This window comes from Polyodon spathula, chromosome 32 (genome assembly GCF_017654505.1).
Source record: "Polyodon spathula isolate WHYD16114869_AA chromosome 32, ASM1765450v1, whole genome shotgun sequence".
In the NCBI taxonomy this organism is placed as follows: Eukaryota; Metazoa; Chordata; class Actinopteri; order Acipenseriformes; family Polyodontidae; genus Polyodon; species Polyodon spathula.
Window position 1 is genome coordinate 5054179 of NC_054565.1, and position 16587 is coordinate 5070765.

General features: G+C 39.6%; 1 protein-coding gene across 1 annotated transcript; it reads left to right on the forward strand.

Moving 5' to 3' along the window:
• Positions 1-5922: 5922 nt before the first annotated feature.
• LOC121303470 (stathmin-like) lies at positions 5923-10637 on the forward strand. The gene is made up of 5 exons (XM_041234201.1): positions 5923-6020; positions 8692-8736; positions 9184-9356; positions 9488-9679; positions 10145-10637. The coding sequence occupies exons 2-5, from the start codon at positions 8724-8726 to the stop codon at positions 10202-10204; spliced, it is 438 nt and encodes a 145-aa protein (XP_041090135.1). The 5' UTR covers positions 5923-6020; positions 8692-8723; the 3' UTR covers positions 10205-10637.
• Positions 10638-16587: the final 5950 nt, after the last annotated feature.

Here is a 16587-nt window from a genome sequence, read left to right on the forward strand (position 1 = left end):
TTAATATTTCAAAATGGCCTGATTCTGTATTTATATCTTTTACCAGCCACTGCCTTAAAATATATTGGCAGAATAAAAATTAAAAATAAAAATCCATACACTGACTCGTCATTAAATTAGAAATGGTCTTTACATGTGGTTAGGACCATGTAGCTCCTGCTTCCTTGTTCCAAAGAGGTTAGTGCTATCCAGTGTTGAAGGTTTGAGTTGGGCCACTGTAGCACGTCTATTTCCTGCTGCAACACGTTGGGCAATCCTCCAAGCTCGGTCCATCAAGGCTCTCTTGCCAGCAGAGCTGTGCTTTCCACTGGTGGCTTTCTGCAAACGCTGCCGTTCCACGAGCACCTGGCAGTCTTGGTGCACACAGCGGTCAATGCAGCGGTTTCAATTATGCTGTCTGTTTGCTGGGACCCCTGTGAGTATGGTATGGCAGGAGAGAGCCAAGTTAACACATCTTTTATGGGATAATCAAACAGGCAAAGCAGCCACCGAGCTTATGAAACATGTAGAAATTCACACTCTGAGATCTCAGTGTCATGAGAATGACCATGGTGTATAGCAACAGTTTGTACCAAATAGTAAAGAATAAGAAATGTTTGGAATGTTTAATCACAATTCAACACGCGATTCTCCAGATATATGCAAGAGAGAAACCGCACCCCTTCTAGATCAGCTTATATCCCCAAAATCTGATATTCTCAATGGCTTAAACTAAACAGTGTTACTATTACTATTGGATCAGTGGTTCTCCAGACACAAGCAAAAAATGCAAAAAAGTGTGACTTTCCTAAGTGCGGCCGCCTGCACTATAATAATAAACAGACTCCACCAGGAATCAATTGGAATGAATTAAATGACAAGTGGAACTGCTCTGCCATTCACTTTCATTGGGATTCCAAATCCTACTATCCTGCTTTACAACACAGCTTGAATCAACAAACATCACAAAGACACCCATTCACACCACAGCACATCCTGCAGCAAAATGAGAAAGCATCACATAGCCGACCATCAAAATCCAGGACACTAAAATTTAATGTCCAAAGCTCTTGTGCTGTAACAGAGACGATCATCTCCCTTTGTTAGTATAATGCAGTTATTTCCTTCAATAGAAATATTGACACCTGCAGTATGTAGCACACACTTTTGTCTAAATGGGTGGCCCTCACATTTGTTTTTTTTTAAAGGACATCCCTGACATGGGTTCTGTAATATATACAAGCTGCATATCCCTGTTTAAAGTCAGTTTCAGTCACAATCACAAGTACTGATTGTAAGCTCTTGGTTGGTAGGTGCTTCCAAAAGGGAGGGCTCATTTCTGTTTTTATGCTTAATCACAGGTGGGGTTATCTTGGACATTTATAAGCATCTCTCGATGGCTATATAACAGTGAATGGAGTGCTAACAAAGACCTTATAATTATATAAGCACAATACTGTGGTCCAGGTGTATCTTTGCACGTCCTTTGCTGTGGGTCAGGTGTACACCTTACAGTGATCAGGTACATTTCCACAGCAGCAGCTCATGTGGTATTTAATTGAAGTCTCTTATTGATTTCAAACTAAACAAAATGACATTATGCACTGCTCATCTAAAGCACCGTTCTGCAATCAGTGCAGAAAACACTAGTGCAGGCTGACAAGGGAACTGAACCGGCTAAACCACAGGCTTGCTGGGAATCGAATAGCTTTTTACAATGTATAATTCAGAGAGAGCATAAGAAAGCTTCCAGATGCAATATTTAAAGGTTATAAAGCCCAGGAGGCTTATTAATGTTCTAAGGGAGTGGAATGCATTTTAAAATACTTTTCTCTGAGGTAAATGAAGGTTAATAGATCAAGGAAGAGTGAGGCTACCTGAAGGTAAGACATGGACACAAAGCTTTCTTTAGACTAGAACGGTTTTATTTTCAATATAGGGTTGTAATAATAAGAAGTTATTGTGATACAGTTTGTTTAGAGTATTTGTTCTACTGAAGGATTCTTATTGATAATTGCATTATTATTGATTTGTTCCTCGTACTTTCATTAGACAACTGATTTGCCCTTCTGGGAGAGAACAGTTTACTATTTTTTAAAAGACAGCAAACGAAAATCTAAAAAAAAGAAAAAGGGGAGGAACTGCAAACTAGGTAGAACATCACAGTTAATTGCAGTTAGATATGTTTCAACCAATACAATGTATTTGAACATGTCCTTTTCATCCAGCTCTGTTTCACAATCTGATTGATTTCACAAGTTGAAATTAATTATAGTAGTATTTATGTGCGTTTTTTATTCGTTGTTGAAATTTGACCACATCTCCCAAGCTGCTGAGTGCTCTAATAGCAATATACAATGCTATTGCTGCAAACTAAACGAACACAGATGGCTTTCTAAAACCCTACACCTACAGCAGTGTGCACATTTATTAGAACACTTCAAGATTTGTCATTTATATCCTTTACAGTATATACCTGCCTGCATGAAAACCTCTGGGTGTGAGAATTTCAATTTCCACTCAGTAATCAGTGATATTGAAACAATAGGCACTTGTGTGTGAAAATGTCAGACCGCTTTGTGCTTTAATTAGGCACCTTAAACAGCTTCTAAAAAGTCTCATGCATTTTATCATGTGTGGCTCTGTGTTTCTTTTCTCTTACTGATTTTTAATTAATTGCATGTATGGCCTATTAAAGTCATCTCAATTAGACAATCACTACTTTGCATATTTTGACAATTCTCCAAGCTTTCCAGCTGCAGTGGTTTGATTTCATATGCACGACTCAATGGGGAAGCATCGCGGTGCTCTGATCCACTGCATGTCTCTGTTTGCATTTCTAGTCAACGAGGTGTTTCATTCTGGAACTGCAGCTGTTTTCAGAAGGCTGTGTGCTGCTGATGCTGAGTGTGTTCAATATGATGACAAGACGAGACCCTGTCTCAGTGCTGGAGAGCCTCCCTCCCACACGAGGAAAGAGGCACGTGTTGCCAGTCACTGCTCTCTGGAACTGCTCTCTGGAACTGCACTCTGAAACGATGACATCATTTTTCTAATGAACTGCCATCATGTCTTCTGCACAGATGCATTACTGCAGATTACAGGAGCCAAGAACCGCAGCCAAGCAGGTGCAGTGATACTGATGTATACCAGTGTTACTGATGTATACCAGCTGTTTTTAAACTTTTTAAGCTGCACTGTCCAACAAGAGTTTAATTTTTTTTTTTAAATATAAAAGTAATGCTGAATGTTTTTCTATAGCTTGGTGTAACAGGGTGCTGGGTGCTTAGAGATCTCACACAGCAAGTGAAAATCTTAATTACTATGCAAAAGAGCCGGGCTTGTCTGCATTCATGGCTATAGAGCTTTTAACATAATCTCACCGATAATCTTGTTGGGGTCTCAGAGGAGTGTACTACAGTATTTATATTACTGTGCAATATGTTATTGTACAATATCTTCAATATGTGCAGTTGGCTTTTGACAGATCATACCGGACAATATTAAGTGCTGGGAGATGCGAGGCCTTAGCATCTACAGCTATGGCCAAAGCTTTTGCATCACTCTATAAAATTAACTAATTGTGCTTTTAAAGTCAAAACCGAACCTGCTGAATAATGTTATATTAATATATTGAATTACATACCACATTGTAGTTTTCCATATACTTAGTAAAACTGACAAATATTTAAAAAATTGACATTTTGAAATCTAGCAGGAAATACTATACTACTGTTATGGTTTCTGGTAGACTTTTTGCAGTATTATTTTGTAGTCTCTTTGATTGTATTGTGTTAAATAAAATATCTAAATTATGTTCATATAGTTTTTTGTTTTTTTTTATGATGTCTCAATTCTAAAGATGTAGGTGATGCAAAACTTCTGGCCACAGCTGTAGATAGACAATAATTTATTTAGAGGAGGTGGGATTATAAAAATGTATCCAATATTTGTTCTAAATTGTCCTTAGTGCACTTTCTGAAAGGAAATTAAGGCAATTAAAATTATAACAACAAAAAAGAAACAATATATAACTTTTTAATACATTTAAATAGTTGTTTCTAATTTGGTAACTCTTCTGTGTATTTTTCCTTTCTGAAAAACTGTGTTTATGATGAATTGAAGCAAATAGCTTTGAGAATCCAACACACTGTCTTTGGATTTCAAGTCTGCTTTTCAAGGTTTAACCTTCTGTTGATTACATGTTAAAACACTGACAAGCAGGTGTAGGGTCACTCTGGGCAGCCAGGACAATAGTGGTTCAATGTGATGAGTCTGCAAGGTGTTGAAAGTGATTACCACCTCGAATTCCTGCATTGCATTGGGGTTAAAATCCACTGTCAAAGTCTCCACAGAGAAGTTTTCTTTATGAAACACCAGTGATTTAAAGTTAAACTTAACCCAAGATACTACTAAAGTTAACCAAAGATACTACTTCAAATTTAGCAAAGAGAGAAGAACAAGACAGCATATGTGGATGCTGAATAAATGCATGGACTACCAGGTGAAGCAGCAGGAAAACTGAGAATATCTGAAAAAAAGGACATGATTCTGTGCTTTTAAAGGGAGAAAAAGGGAGAATAGTGAGCTGACAAGGGACAAGCCTTGGTAGACCAAATGTGCTTATCTCGTTCACTTTTCTTCGCTCTTATCCAGACGTGGATATGGAAGCACCTGCCAACTGAACACCTACTATTAAACCCTACATCAAAGTCAGATTCTGCAGTCCTCCTGCTTGTAACAGGAAGAGGCACCTTGTGTATCCCTGAATATATATTGGGGTGATTTAGCATAACAAACGAATCAGGTAAGTGAAGGACAGCCAGTGTATGGACTCAGGTGGCAGGTGTGTTACTAACAGGGGAAAAAGCTTAGATTAGTAGATTTAATCTGATTAAATAGGAGCAACTGCACTAAGACACCAGTTCAGGGGTTTTCTGATCATTAAACATTACATGATAAACAGATTCCATTCTGTTGCATCTTGACTGCATTGAAGACAGCAGACTGTTCTTGCAGAAGCCTTCAATGAGATATGTAGTGAAGATCAATGAGCCGTGCAATGCACAGGGGCTGTCCTTTGCACAGCCCTGGCATACAGTCTGATAAACTGGGTGAGTCAGCACTTAAACACTGAGTCAGGCTGGCAGGCTGCTTGGGTCAGCCTTGACCCAGAGAATAAAGTGCATGGCCAATTGCTGTCAGATATATATTTTCATATGTAGTGCATCTGATTGGGAATAATACAAAAAAAGATGACTTTGAATGAAACAAGCTACTCCATTGTTCAGGTTTGATAAAGGATCGATTGTGCAGCTTGTCTTGCCTTCAGATTCAGCATCCTGCATGGCCAGCTCTCTTTAAAGGAGCTTTGTCCCCCTTTGGAGGCATAACACATAAGATGAGAGGGTTTTTTTTTTTTTTTTTTTTTTACCTTAGTCACGTGAAATTTTATTGTGAAATTATAAAGCCCTGATTTACCAGTTATTTACTGAGATAAAGAAAGGCAAATCATTTTGTATTATTATATATATATATATATATATATATATATATATATATATATATATATATATATATATATATATATATGTATACATTAAATATGTTTAGCCATTTTTGATAAAAATCTTGAATGTAGCAAATTACGATTTTCCCATTAACATACCATGTTAATAAAGGAAAATAACTAGACTCGAAATTTCCGTTTTAAATATAATAATGGTTCTTGCAGATGTCATAGATGATCAACCATGAGATGCTGTTAGAACAAAGAAAGATACTGTACTAAATGCATGCATGCAGACACCACCCTTGCCAGACGTGACGCTTACTGTAGCTCCCGGCTAAAAAAACAAACTACAAATACCAGAAACGTGTTAAAGATGGGTTCGTCTAGCCAGCCAATAGAACGTGAGCGTGAAAAGTGACGTATGGTGGTTCGGTCTATTTTTGTGCAAACGGGCAGGTCTGGGCAAAGAAAGAAATCGGCGCGGGAGTACTGGTTTGGTTAGAAAGCAGGTTGACGGTCTGCAGCGAAGGTGGGTTCAGTGCAATACCAGAGCGGCGGCTGATAATGCTGATTAGTCAATTAAATCAAGCAGAAAAAGAGTATCTGGTGCAATTTAGGACAAGGGTTTTGGTTATTTTAAATTAATACCTTGCAGCATTTAAGAGGGTTGCATAGTAAATCTTATTGCAAAAATAGACGGATGCCTGTAGCACAGTGACTTAAGGCAGCAGTAAATAAATAAAAATGCGTTCTTTACTTATTCATTTATTGATTTATTTCAACGTGCTTGTTAATTTTATTGTCTTGCGATTTGTGCATGCAGTACTTTTAAAGGAGATTTCGCCGTGCATGTGTTACATCAATATTGTCTTTTGTTCTGGATCGAAATAGGCGGGTGTCTGGGAGATTCTGCTGTAGGATTGAAGCGGGGCGTCTGGAATATTCTAGTCTGGGTCCGAGTGAACACGTTTCTGATTTTGAAAAACGTGCTGGGAGAGGCGAGGGATTTAGTAGGATGCTGGTTTTAAAAAAAAAACAAAGACAAAAAAATTAGGAGGTGAGGCGTTGTCTTTTGATTGGGTATATTTTGATAAAGAACTGCGTATGCACTAGATGTAGAATGCAAACTGCTGCTGTTTTAAATGCTAACCAAATGCATTATTTGATTAGTGTTGCATTTTCAAGAAGCGTATTTTAAATGCATACAATCAAGTTTTGCCTATATCTATCGCTGGCAATTGAAGGCAGCAGGCCCGTTGTTAGCGGGGGTCCTGTCAATTTGGATTTAATTCAATTTGTGCAGAATGTGGAACAAGACATTAAACTAACAAAGAAATGGGCTGTAAAATGGAAGTAACAAAAGGGAGGGTGTAGACGCGCTCCTGGCTTTGTTTATAAGCCGTCAATGCTGTATTGTGTGAAATAACTCGTTCTTTGTTTTTTTCAGCCGTTGGTGTCTTCCGTTATCGCTAATGGGCTGCTTGTTCCTTGGGGTAGCAGTTTAGTGCTGTAATATTGAATGCTCTTTAATGTGTTAGTTTTGAGGTCCGGGTGTTTGAATATTTAGGGGTCGTTTAGGCGGGATAGGTAAACCAATCGAATTGTTCTGGCTTTCTTAAACCTAAAATTGTGCAGCTTTTTATGTACCGCATCAAATCCCGTTGTCGCCGAATCTGTTCTGTATCAAAAAGTACCTGCTGTCGGAGTTAATCGACAGTGCTTTTTTTAGACTATTGTCTCGTTGTTAGTCCGTCGAGGCTGATTGTTCAGCTCTACCGCACTTGTTTACCGAGGAGTAGCCGGTGTAATAAACGTGTGCCTGTGTGATACGGAAACCGCTACTCCTTTTGTATATATAAAACCGTCTGCTAAAATAATTTGGGCGGGTCTTGTTAATACTAGAGAAGGGAGTGAAACCGAATCGGCTCATATGCCGCTGGCAGGGGTAGTTATCGGGACCCCAGTGAACCGTTTGGGGTTTTTTTTTTTTTTGGGTCAAAGCGGCGGTTGTCTGCGCGCGCTACACGCGTTCGAATATTTTTTGAAAGTGATAAGCGCGGGCTTGAAGTTAAATATTTGTGTGCTGATTACCGGCAAGGATAGTATCAAAATGTAATATATACATATGAAAGTTGAGTTCATGACGGTTGCGTTTCCCATTTTTTTTGCCATTTTAAATATATTTATTGAGACTATAGCTTAACTGCGATCAGATGGTACAAAGTAAAACTAAAATCTGGTGAAAACTAGCTTTAAAGAAACGTAAATCCTAAACGGGTTTCATAGCAGTACCGTGTTAAGATAAATGACGCTGCAATTCTTGTGCTGGAATATTATCGCTCCCTGCATTCAGTGCTGCTTGGCTTTGGTTGTGCTCACTGAAAGGAGGCTTCATACTTCAAGACTTGCCAGCAGTGGGCGTCGTTCTTCATCCAACGAAGAAACAAAAGGACACTACCCAGTTTAAGGCCAAAATTCAAAATGTTGCATTTAGGGCAAAAATATGTGCGCAGTTTACAAATCAGTACACAATTCTAACCCTGTTAAGAAAACATGAAGCTATTTAAACGTCTGTCCTGAGCTTTGTATAACCAGATACTGTGCTTTGTTCTGCAATGTACTGCATTGCACCTCGTATGCACATTCCTACAACAGTACACTAGTCCTTGTGTGTATGGAAGTAAACTTGGTACACACTGTTATATTTGTAAAGCTATGGATTTAAAATGTTAAACATTTTGACCAGGTACCTTTTTTTTTTTTTTTAAGATAAACAACCTGCTTGATCACACAGTGAGCCATTAGTTATGTTTCTATCTTTTAATTGCAACAGATTGGCTTGTATTAAACAAAGCATGGTGGTTTTCACACAGTCAGGTATAGATTAACTGATGGTGAAATTGGACTGCATATTGTTCTGCTTAGTACGTGATTGAGATGGTGTCTGGGTTTTTGCAGCTACCATGTCATTGTAATTGCATCTACGCTGAGCGACTTGTGCAATGCAGCTGTCCAGTAAACCCTGTCCTCGCAATATTATATGCAGTTACGCCCCTACCCTTCCAAAAACTGCTGCATGATTCAACAGCTGTCCTACTCGCCCACAGTTTGAAGACAATGAATGTGTTTCAAAGTGATTATTTAGTGAAGCAAGTATAGGGGTAATGGCTGTTAACCACTTCTCTTTCTCACTTGTTTAGGATTTAACAAGTAGCTCTAGTCTTCAGTCGACATGGCCACATCAGGTAATTACAACACTTCAGGCTTTTTTGTTCAGTTTATTTGAAGGTGTTTGTTTTTTATTCTTGTGAAGAGAATCTACTTTAACATTTCTTGTCATGAGTAAACCATCTGTACCACCAAGTTGAGTTAATTTGGTTCCAAATGAGTCCTTAACTATACCGAACAATATCCTGTTTACGGATTGTTTTATTTTTGTGGATATCGGTTACGCTAGTTGTGCTGTGATAACTGTACTACGGCATTTACTTCATTTATTTTTTTATAAGTGTGTAAAATAAGAGGGATGTTCTACAGTTTTTGGGTGTCTTCAGATTGGATTAAATCCTTTTAGTGCTGTTATTGCTTCTGTCTTGTTTTCTGGTGCCGTTGACAGATCTATGGGATAGCTTAGACAGACATATCAAAGATGGAAACTGTTTTTTTTTTCTGACCACCTCTTTCCTCCTCAGAGATCCATGTTAAGGAGTTGGACAAGCGTGCCTCTGGCCAGGCATTTGAGCTGATCCTTAGTCCTAACCATGCCGAAGGCAGGCCCGAGTTCCCCCTTTCACCGCCCAAGAAGAAGGACCTTTCCTTGGAGGAGATCCAGAGGAAGCTGGAAGCTGCAGAGGAGAGACGCAAGGTAACATTAATAACATGCATCCTCTAGGTGGTTCTGTTGAGAAACAAGTTTTTGGCATAGAATGTTAACCAACATTAACATTAAGAAGTGCACTGTCTTTTATGCTTTGAGTACCATTTAATTTCTTCTAGTCCCATGAAGCTGAGGTTCTGAAGCACTTGGCTGAGAAACGTGAGCACGAGAAGGAAGTTCTTCAGAAGGCCATGGAGGAGAACAACAACTTCAGTAAGATGGCAGAGGAGAAGCTGAATTCTAAAATGGAGGCCAACAAAGAGAAGCGTACTGCACAGATGGCGGCTAAAATGGAACGCTTAAAAGAGAAGGTAAATGTGTGGTGCATTGATCCCTGTGCTGAGGCATTGTTTCCTTTTCAATTCAAACTTGGTTGCAAAACTGAATTAAGCCAAATGTGATTGCAGTTGGCAGTAGCCATAGGGTACAGGTTTTGCTTTTCTAACTCCAATGTTGATACACATTTATTCAAATTTAGTGAGGCATTGCAATCCAACTTCCAAATATTTGCTTTTTTTTTTTTTAACAGTAAACAAGAATCTCTTAAATTCATGCTTGATAGAACTGGTAATCTATTAAACATCTGGTGCCTAATGCAAAAGCATAGGTCCTTGTTTTACTGCAATAAAACCATAGTTTTTAAAGACTTTAATAGCTTTGGTCGTAAGTGAAACTTCAAAGCAGGTAATCTTAGGTGTCAATTAGACCAGTTGTCCCAATGCTAGATAATTGTTTTGTACACAGACTAGTGTTTTTTAATACATTTCTATTTTTAGGATAAGAAAATTGAAGAAGTGCGTAAGAACAAAGAGACCCAAGAAGGTGCTGGAAACTGAAGTTTATAATGTAGGGAATATACTTTTTTTTTTTTTTTTTTTTTTTCCCATATCCAAAGATGTGTGTTGCTTTTTTTTTTTTTTTTTTTTTTTTTTATGGCCAATATCTTTCATTTTGTTTCCAATGGTAATTTAGTTCACTGCCTTTCTGGTTACCTTGTGGGGACAAAGGAGTCATTCCACTCTAAGTGTTCTTGCAATGATATTTTGCTGTAGATAATTCTTGTTGCATCTTTTTCTACTTGTAGTGTTGAATTGCAGAGGCAAAGCTTTTAAATAAGCAGTGTTCCCCTTTGGGTGGGATGGGGGGATAAAAGCATGTCTATAGTGCATATGTCCTTAACACTGTCTGTTATAGTGCAAGCTGAAAATCTGTATCTGTGGAAGTCCAAACTGCTGTTTGTTAACCTTAATAAAACTACACGGAGCTGTTCGTTTGTGTGGGGTTTTTTTTTCTCTCTGTTCCTCTGGTTTGGCATCCCCTGAGCCTGATGTAGCCAACACCACTATTGCAAGTGTATGGATTGTTTCAGTTGCATTTGAGAGAAATGTTTGAAATGGCATGAATGGCTGGCTGTTAAACTAATGCTAGTTGTGTGGTTCTTGTGCATTTAAACCTGGTTTAGCCCTGACTACACTGACCAAAAATAAACACAATAATTTCAAAGATTTTACCGAGTTTGTTCATGTAAGGAAATAAATTCATTGGGCCCTAATCGATGGATTTCATATGACAGGGAATACAGATATGCATCTGTGCGTCACATCATTTAAAAAAAAAAAAAAAAAAAAAAAAAAAGTTAGGGGTGTGGATCCGAAAACCAGACAGTATCAGATGTGACCATGTGCATCGTGCACCGCAACACATCTCTGCATAGAGTTGATCAGGCTCTTGATTGGCCTGTGGAATGTTGTCCTACTCCTTTTCAGTGGCTGTGCGAAGTTGCTGTATTGTGGTGGGAACATCATTCCAGAGCATCCCAAACATGCTCAATGGGTGACATGTCTGAGTATGCAGGCCATGGAAGAACTGGGACATTTTCAGCTTCCAGGAATTGTGTACAGATCCTTGTGACATGGGGCAGTGCATTGAAACATGAAGGGGTGGAGAAGGATGAATGGCACGACAATGGGCCTCAGGATCTTGTCACTATCTCTGCATTCAAATTGCCATTGATAAAATGCAATTGTTCGTCCGTAGCTTATGCTTGCCCATACCGTAACCCCACCGCCATCGAAGGTGAGCATTTGGCCACTGACGTCGGTTATGACACTAAACTGCAGTCAGGTCAAGACCCTGGTGAGGACGACGAGCACACAGATGAGCTTCCCTGAGACAGTTTCTGACACTGCAGAAATTCTTCGGTTGTGCAAACCCCAGTTTCATTAGCTCTCAGAGTGGCTGGTCTCAGACGATCCCGCAGGTGAGGAAGCCGGATGTGGAGGTCCTGGGCTGGCTTGGTTACACATGGTCTGCGCTTGTGAGGCCAGTTCGATATACTGCCAAATTCTCTAAAATGATGTTGGAGGCAGCTTATGGTAGAGAAATGAACATTCAATACTCTGGCAACAGCTCTGGTGGACATTCCTGCAATCAGCATGCCAATTTCATGCTCTCTCAAAACTTGAGACATCTGTGGCATTGCATTGTGTGATAAAACTGCACATTTCAGAGTGGCCTTATTGTCCCCAGCACCAGGTGCACCTGTGTAATGATTATGCTGTTTAATCAGCTTCTTGATATGCCACACGTGTCCGGTGGCTGGATTATCTTGGCAAAGGAGAAATGCTCATTAACAGGGATGGAAACAAATTTGTGCACAAAATTTGAGAAATAAGATTTTTGTGCATATGGAAAATTTCTGGGATCTTTTAATTCAGCTCATGAAACATGGGACTAACACTTTACATGTTGCGTTTATATTTTTGTTCAGTGTAAATTGCATTGACTTGTTCCGTAAATCGCACTAGCCTGACTTGCTTAATGCCAAGCTTTGTATTGTAAATGTCAATTCAAATTTTCCAGTCTTCACCAAATGCAGGGAATAAGATGGCTCACTCCCAGATTTGTTATTTTGAATATCAATGTGGGTGTATAGCCATTAGTAAAATGTTTGCTTAACATTCCTGGTGCTCTTGGCAACTGCAGGGCACACTATGATAGCCACTGTAGAGCACTAAATTGTGGAAAGCAAGTACTTGTTGGGTAAGCTAATTATTGCACCCTTGCCCTTTTTATGGCTGCAGCTGTTTGCACATGACTGCCATCTAGTGGCTGAGTGGGGGGCTTGTGCAATTTATGTGCAAAGTGTGGTTTTCCAGTTATTTTTTTGAACCCTGATTTCAGCTGGCTCCAAATGTATTTAGCAGGCATTTTCAATTGACAGTCTAGAGCTGTTGGTATAATGTGTTTAACTACCTTTTTTTTTTTGTAACCTAGGCTTAGAAAGCCATATTCTGTCTTGCTGTAAGGCTGTTACACCTCCTCCTTCCCCCTGATATTCCTTAAAGGCAAATTTATTTATTTAAATATTCATGCATTTTAGTTTATATTCTGGTGTGTGTGTGTGTGTGTGTGTATATATATATATATATATATATATATATATATATATATATATATTTTTTTTTTTTTTCCTTCACTGACAGGCACAACGCTTAAACATTGTTCTTCCAGCTCAATTAATTTTCTCTACAACTAGTATTAGGCCTGACCTCTGCCTCAAATTCTGTGAAGCACAGTTTGTGCCTAGCAGCCTTAATACCTTCTGCACATGAAGTGGTCATGTTCTGGGAAAGTGAATTGAGTGTGTCGCAGTTGCCAACTGGCATGATGTGATGGTGCATCACCATCTTGGTAAAGGAAGGACTTGCACATTATGAATAAGTCTTTGGGAACAAAATGTTTTGAGACAAAAAAAAGCTTAGAAAATCCTTTAAAATTAAAAATACATTTTTTTCCCCCAAAAAATAAAGCCTTTGCCCATTTCTTACCTCCGTATTGTTATAAGCAGAAACATACAGCCTGTGCTTGTTTAGTCCAGTAGGCTTTGTTTTTGCAGAAGCCCTGGGGTGAATAAATTGAACCTTTTTATACCTGACACCCTGCTGGAACACCTACCTGCTGATTAGATTCCTGTTAATCCCAGGACCGTCAGGCAATTTTTTCAGCTCCAGTCTTTCTGTACATGTGAAAGCATTGTGCTACATGTGCCTTCTGGTTCTGCTTTGGTTTTGGTAACTCCCTAAATCCAAAGCTTACAAGGTGTTTTTCAGATGTCTTGCCTACCATGTGAAACACACAGTCTCTGAATCTCAAGGTGTGTTTACACTTCTACTGCATTCCACTCGCAATGGGAACCCCTCAGATTCTCTTCTGCTCGGGCTGGTTTACATTAGTTAAAGCAGCATGGGTTCATCACAAAGGATTACAGTACAGGCATGCACACTGTGAAGCAGCTGACACTGAAATAGCTGTCGGTACAAGCGGAGTGCATTAAAAAAGTGAGGGAAACACTAGGATGTAACTAAAACTTTAATCTAGAGGGCCTCCCATGAGTCAGGCACTACAGACAATGTCATACACTACTGATTAGAATGTTCTGTGTCAATTGCTTGCTGGCTATCTGCACCACACAATATGTGAATTTGTTCCACAAAGACATTTTATACCTGCAAGAAATAGAAACATAAGCATGCAGTATTCTGTGGGGTGGGGTGGGGTTTGCAGGTTTGCATTCTGGCTTTGCCAAGTTGTTTGCTAGGCTTTCCAGAGGGAGCATTGCATTGGCTCTGTCGCTCCCCAGGGTCGTAGGGCAGGGAGTGATTCTTCTCGCCGCTCTACAGCGCACCCTACTGGTCAACACCTCACTGAAGTCCACTGTCAAGCACTGGGTGTAGAGAGGCAATTGGCTTGATCATTGGAGGGCGTCCATTGATCTTCAATTCTCCAGAGCTGTTGTGGCGAGTCTCTGGTGAGAGAATATAACTGGGCATTCTAATTTGGGGGGATAAAAACCGCTCAGAATGAAAGGGTAGCTCGTGAGCCCAGCAGATAGTTCACCAGCAGAGTAAACATTTCCACTGGACACATTGAAGTTTAGTAATCTGCATGGCCTTTTAACCTGTCCACAGTGAGCTGGGTTTTTGACAGGCAAGGTAGTCAGCTAATGCATTTGAATATACACCGGAGATGCAAAGGGACAGATTCACAATCCCAAAATACTTGCTTTCTCGATCATTCACACAGAGAATCCCATCACATCCAGTCTGTATCGACTTCCTTCATCGCCTGCCTTGGCTATCACTTTCCTATCCTGCACAAACACAGCCTCCTTTTCAGCTGCCCCTCACAGCAGGTCATATACCTTTTAATTGCTGTATGTGCCTTTCTTTAATGCACAGCTTTGCACGTATGAAGCATTGTATCGTTGTTTAGAATCACTATCATTTTCTCACTGGTCTCACTAGAGCTGTTAATGTTAACAGCGCTACATTTAGAAATACTAAAAGAAAACTTAAGTTCAACGACAACATTTTGACCATAATGAACATTGAAGACAATTAGATAGTCAAAATGTATTGTCAATTTAATTTGTTAGGTTTCTTGTAATATTTCTAAATGTAAAGACATCTGAAGGGATGTATTGTTAGTGGCATTCGTGTTCTTGTAAACTTATTTTGTTTCCTGCAGTTGGAGCAGCACAGTTGAGCTCTGCATTGGTATTCCATGCTGGGAGTCCAGTCCTGGAGAACAAGGGCTCCTTTGTTTTCCCTGCGCAGCGATGGCTGTGTGATCGGATTATAAACTGGGTACCAGCGCACACAGCTCCACTACCACGCCCCCTCCAGGATCTTACTAGACCAGAAAACTGAAACTGACCTGCTTCTGAACAACCTGCTTCTCTAGAATGGCTTTCAATAGGGACGCTGTAGTGAGTTTTTATTTGAAGTACTTTCTGTGACACAGACATAGCGGTCCTCAAAAAAGATTGAGAGCATGATCCTTTTTCTCTTGAAATTAACAGCTGTAAATTGGCATACAATTGACATAATAAAATGACCATGTGGATTTATGAAATGACACAGGCAGCAGATTGTAATGCCTTCAGTTCCTCTCCTGTTGCATCGCAACAGTCGTATTCTAGGTAAAGTGAGTTGGAATAGCGGGTACAACCCTTAGTTTGCCCCCATGCCTTCCCTGTGATTATACAACACATTTAACATAGTTTCCCATGGTTTGCCTTTTTTTTTTTAACATGCTTTCCCATACCTGTGTTTTACAATGCTTACCTATGATTAATCATGCTTTTGCACTTTGGTGTTCTATGAAACTTTTCTAATGGAACGCTCTGGTCTGCCGGTAACAATTTTGCCCAGGGATACAGCTCAGGATGGAGGACAGAGGATACTGTCTAGACATTTTCGGTATACTGTTTTAAAGACCTTCAGTTATTTTAATACTGGATAACACATCAAAGCTCCCTGCAGCCTTTTACCTTGTATTCATTAAAGAGGGATAGCTCACATGTCATTGTGAATACATTTTTTTTTACTTTGCCCTTATTATTTAGGGTAGGTGGCTGGCAAGGTCATAAACGGAGCAAGGAAGGCTGTTCAGCCTGGCGCTTAGGATTCTCCAGACAAGCTCAAAGCATCTCAAAGCAGGTAAAGGCAGATTCAGTGAAAAAGATAATATTGGAGGGGCAACAGAACCAAGAGCCTCTCAGAATGACTGTAAATAGCAATCAATTTAAAAGACATGACGCTGCTCTGTAACTCTGCATTTATGCCGTAGTTTCATCATAGGGCTTTCATCCTGGTTCACCACAGTAAAGGGTTATAAGGGCCAGTTGCCCCTTAGAAAAGTTTCCCACAGAAAAAGCTGGTGAAAAAGCTTGGTAAAGCACAAGCAAACATTGTAAAGCGCGGAGAGGTATGATAAAGCATATTACAAAAATATGCCAATACCTGGTGAACCATGTTAAATGCATAGGATAACCATGGGAAAATCATGGTGGAAACTGAAAAATTACCATGCAAATTTACTATGGTAAACTTTTCTAATGGGCAACACAGTTTAGAATACTATGTCAGCTATACACCACAGAAAGAATTGAGTAACATGCTGCATAGTGCGTGTGAAAGATGAGAATGGGACTAAACAAGCACCAAGAATTGCTGTCTCTTTACTGCATTCCTCAAGAGCATTTTTAGCAATTTACTGCATTCAGAAAAATCCGTCCGTGTAGACAGTCCAGTTTGTTACACCTTCTGAAAGGTAATTTTAGATGACAAAATGGAAATTAAGACTGCCACCGTTGGCTGTCCAGTTTGTTTCCATTCCCTGACGCCAGTTTCAGTCCCCTCTCTCATCTGCTCGT

Excerpts from the sequence above, each read along its gene's own strand:
- LOC121303470 (XM_041234201.1), top strand. Across the intron at positions 9,357-9,487 it reads CTGCAGAGGAGAGACGCAAG|TCCCATGAAGCTGAGGTTCT; the intron begins GTAACATTAATA and ends AATTTCTTCTAG. Across the intron at positions 9,680-10,144 it reads TGGAACGCTTAAAAGAGAAG|GATAAGAAAATTGAAGAAGT; the intron begins GTAAATGTGTGG and ends TTCTATTTTTAG.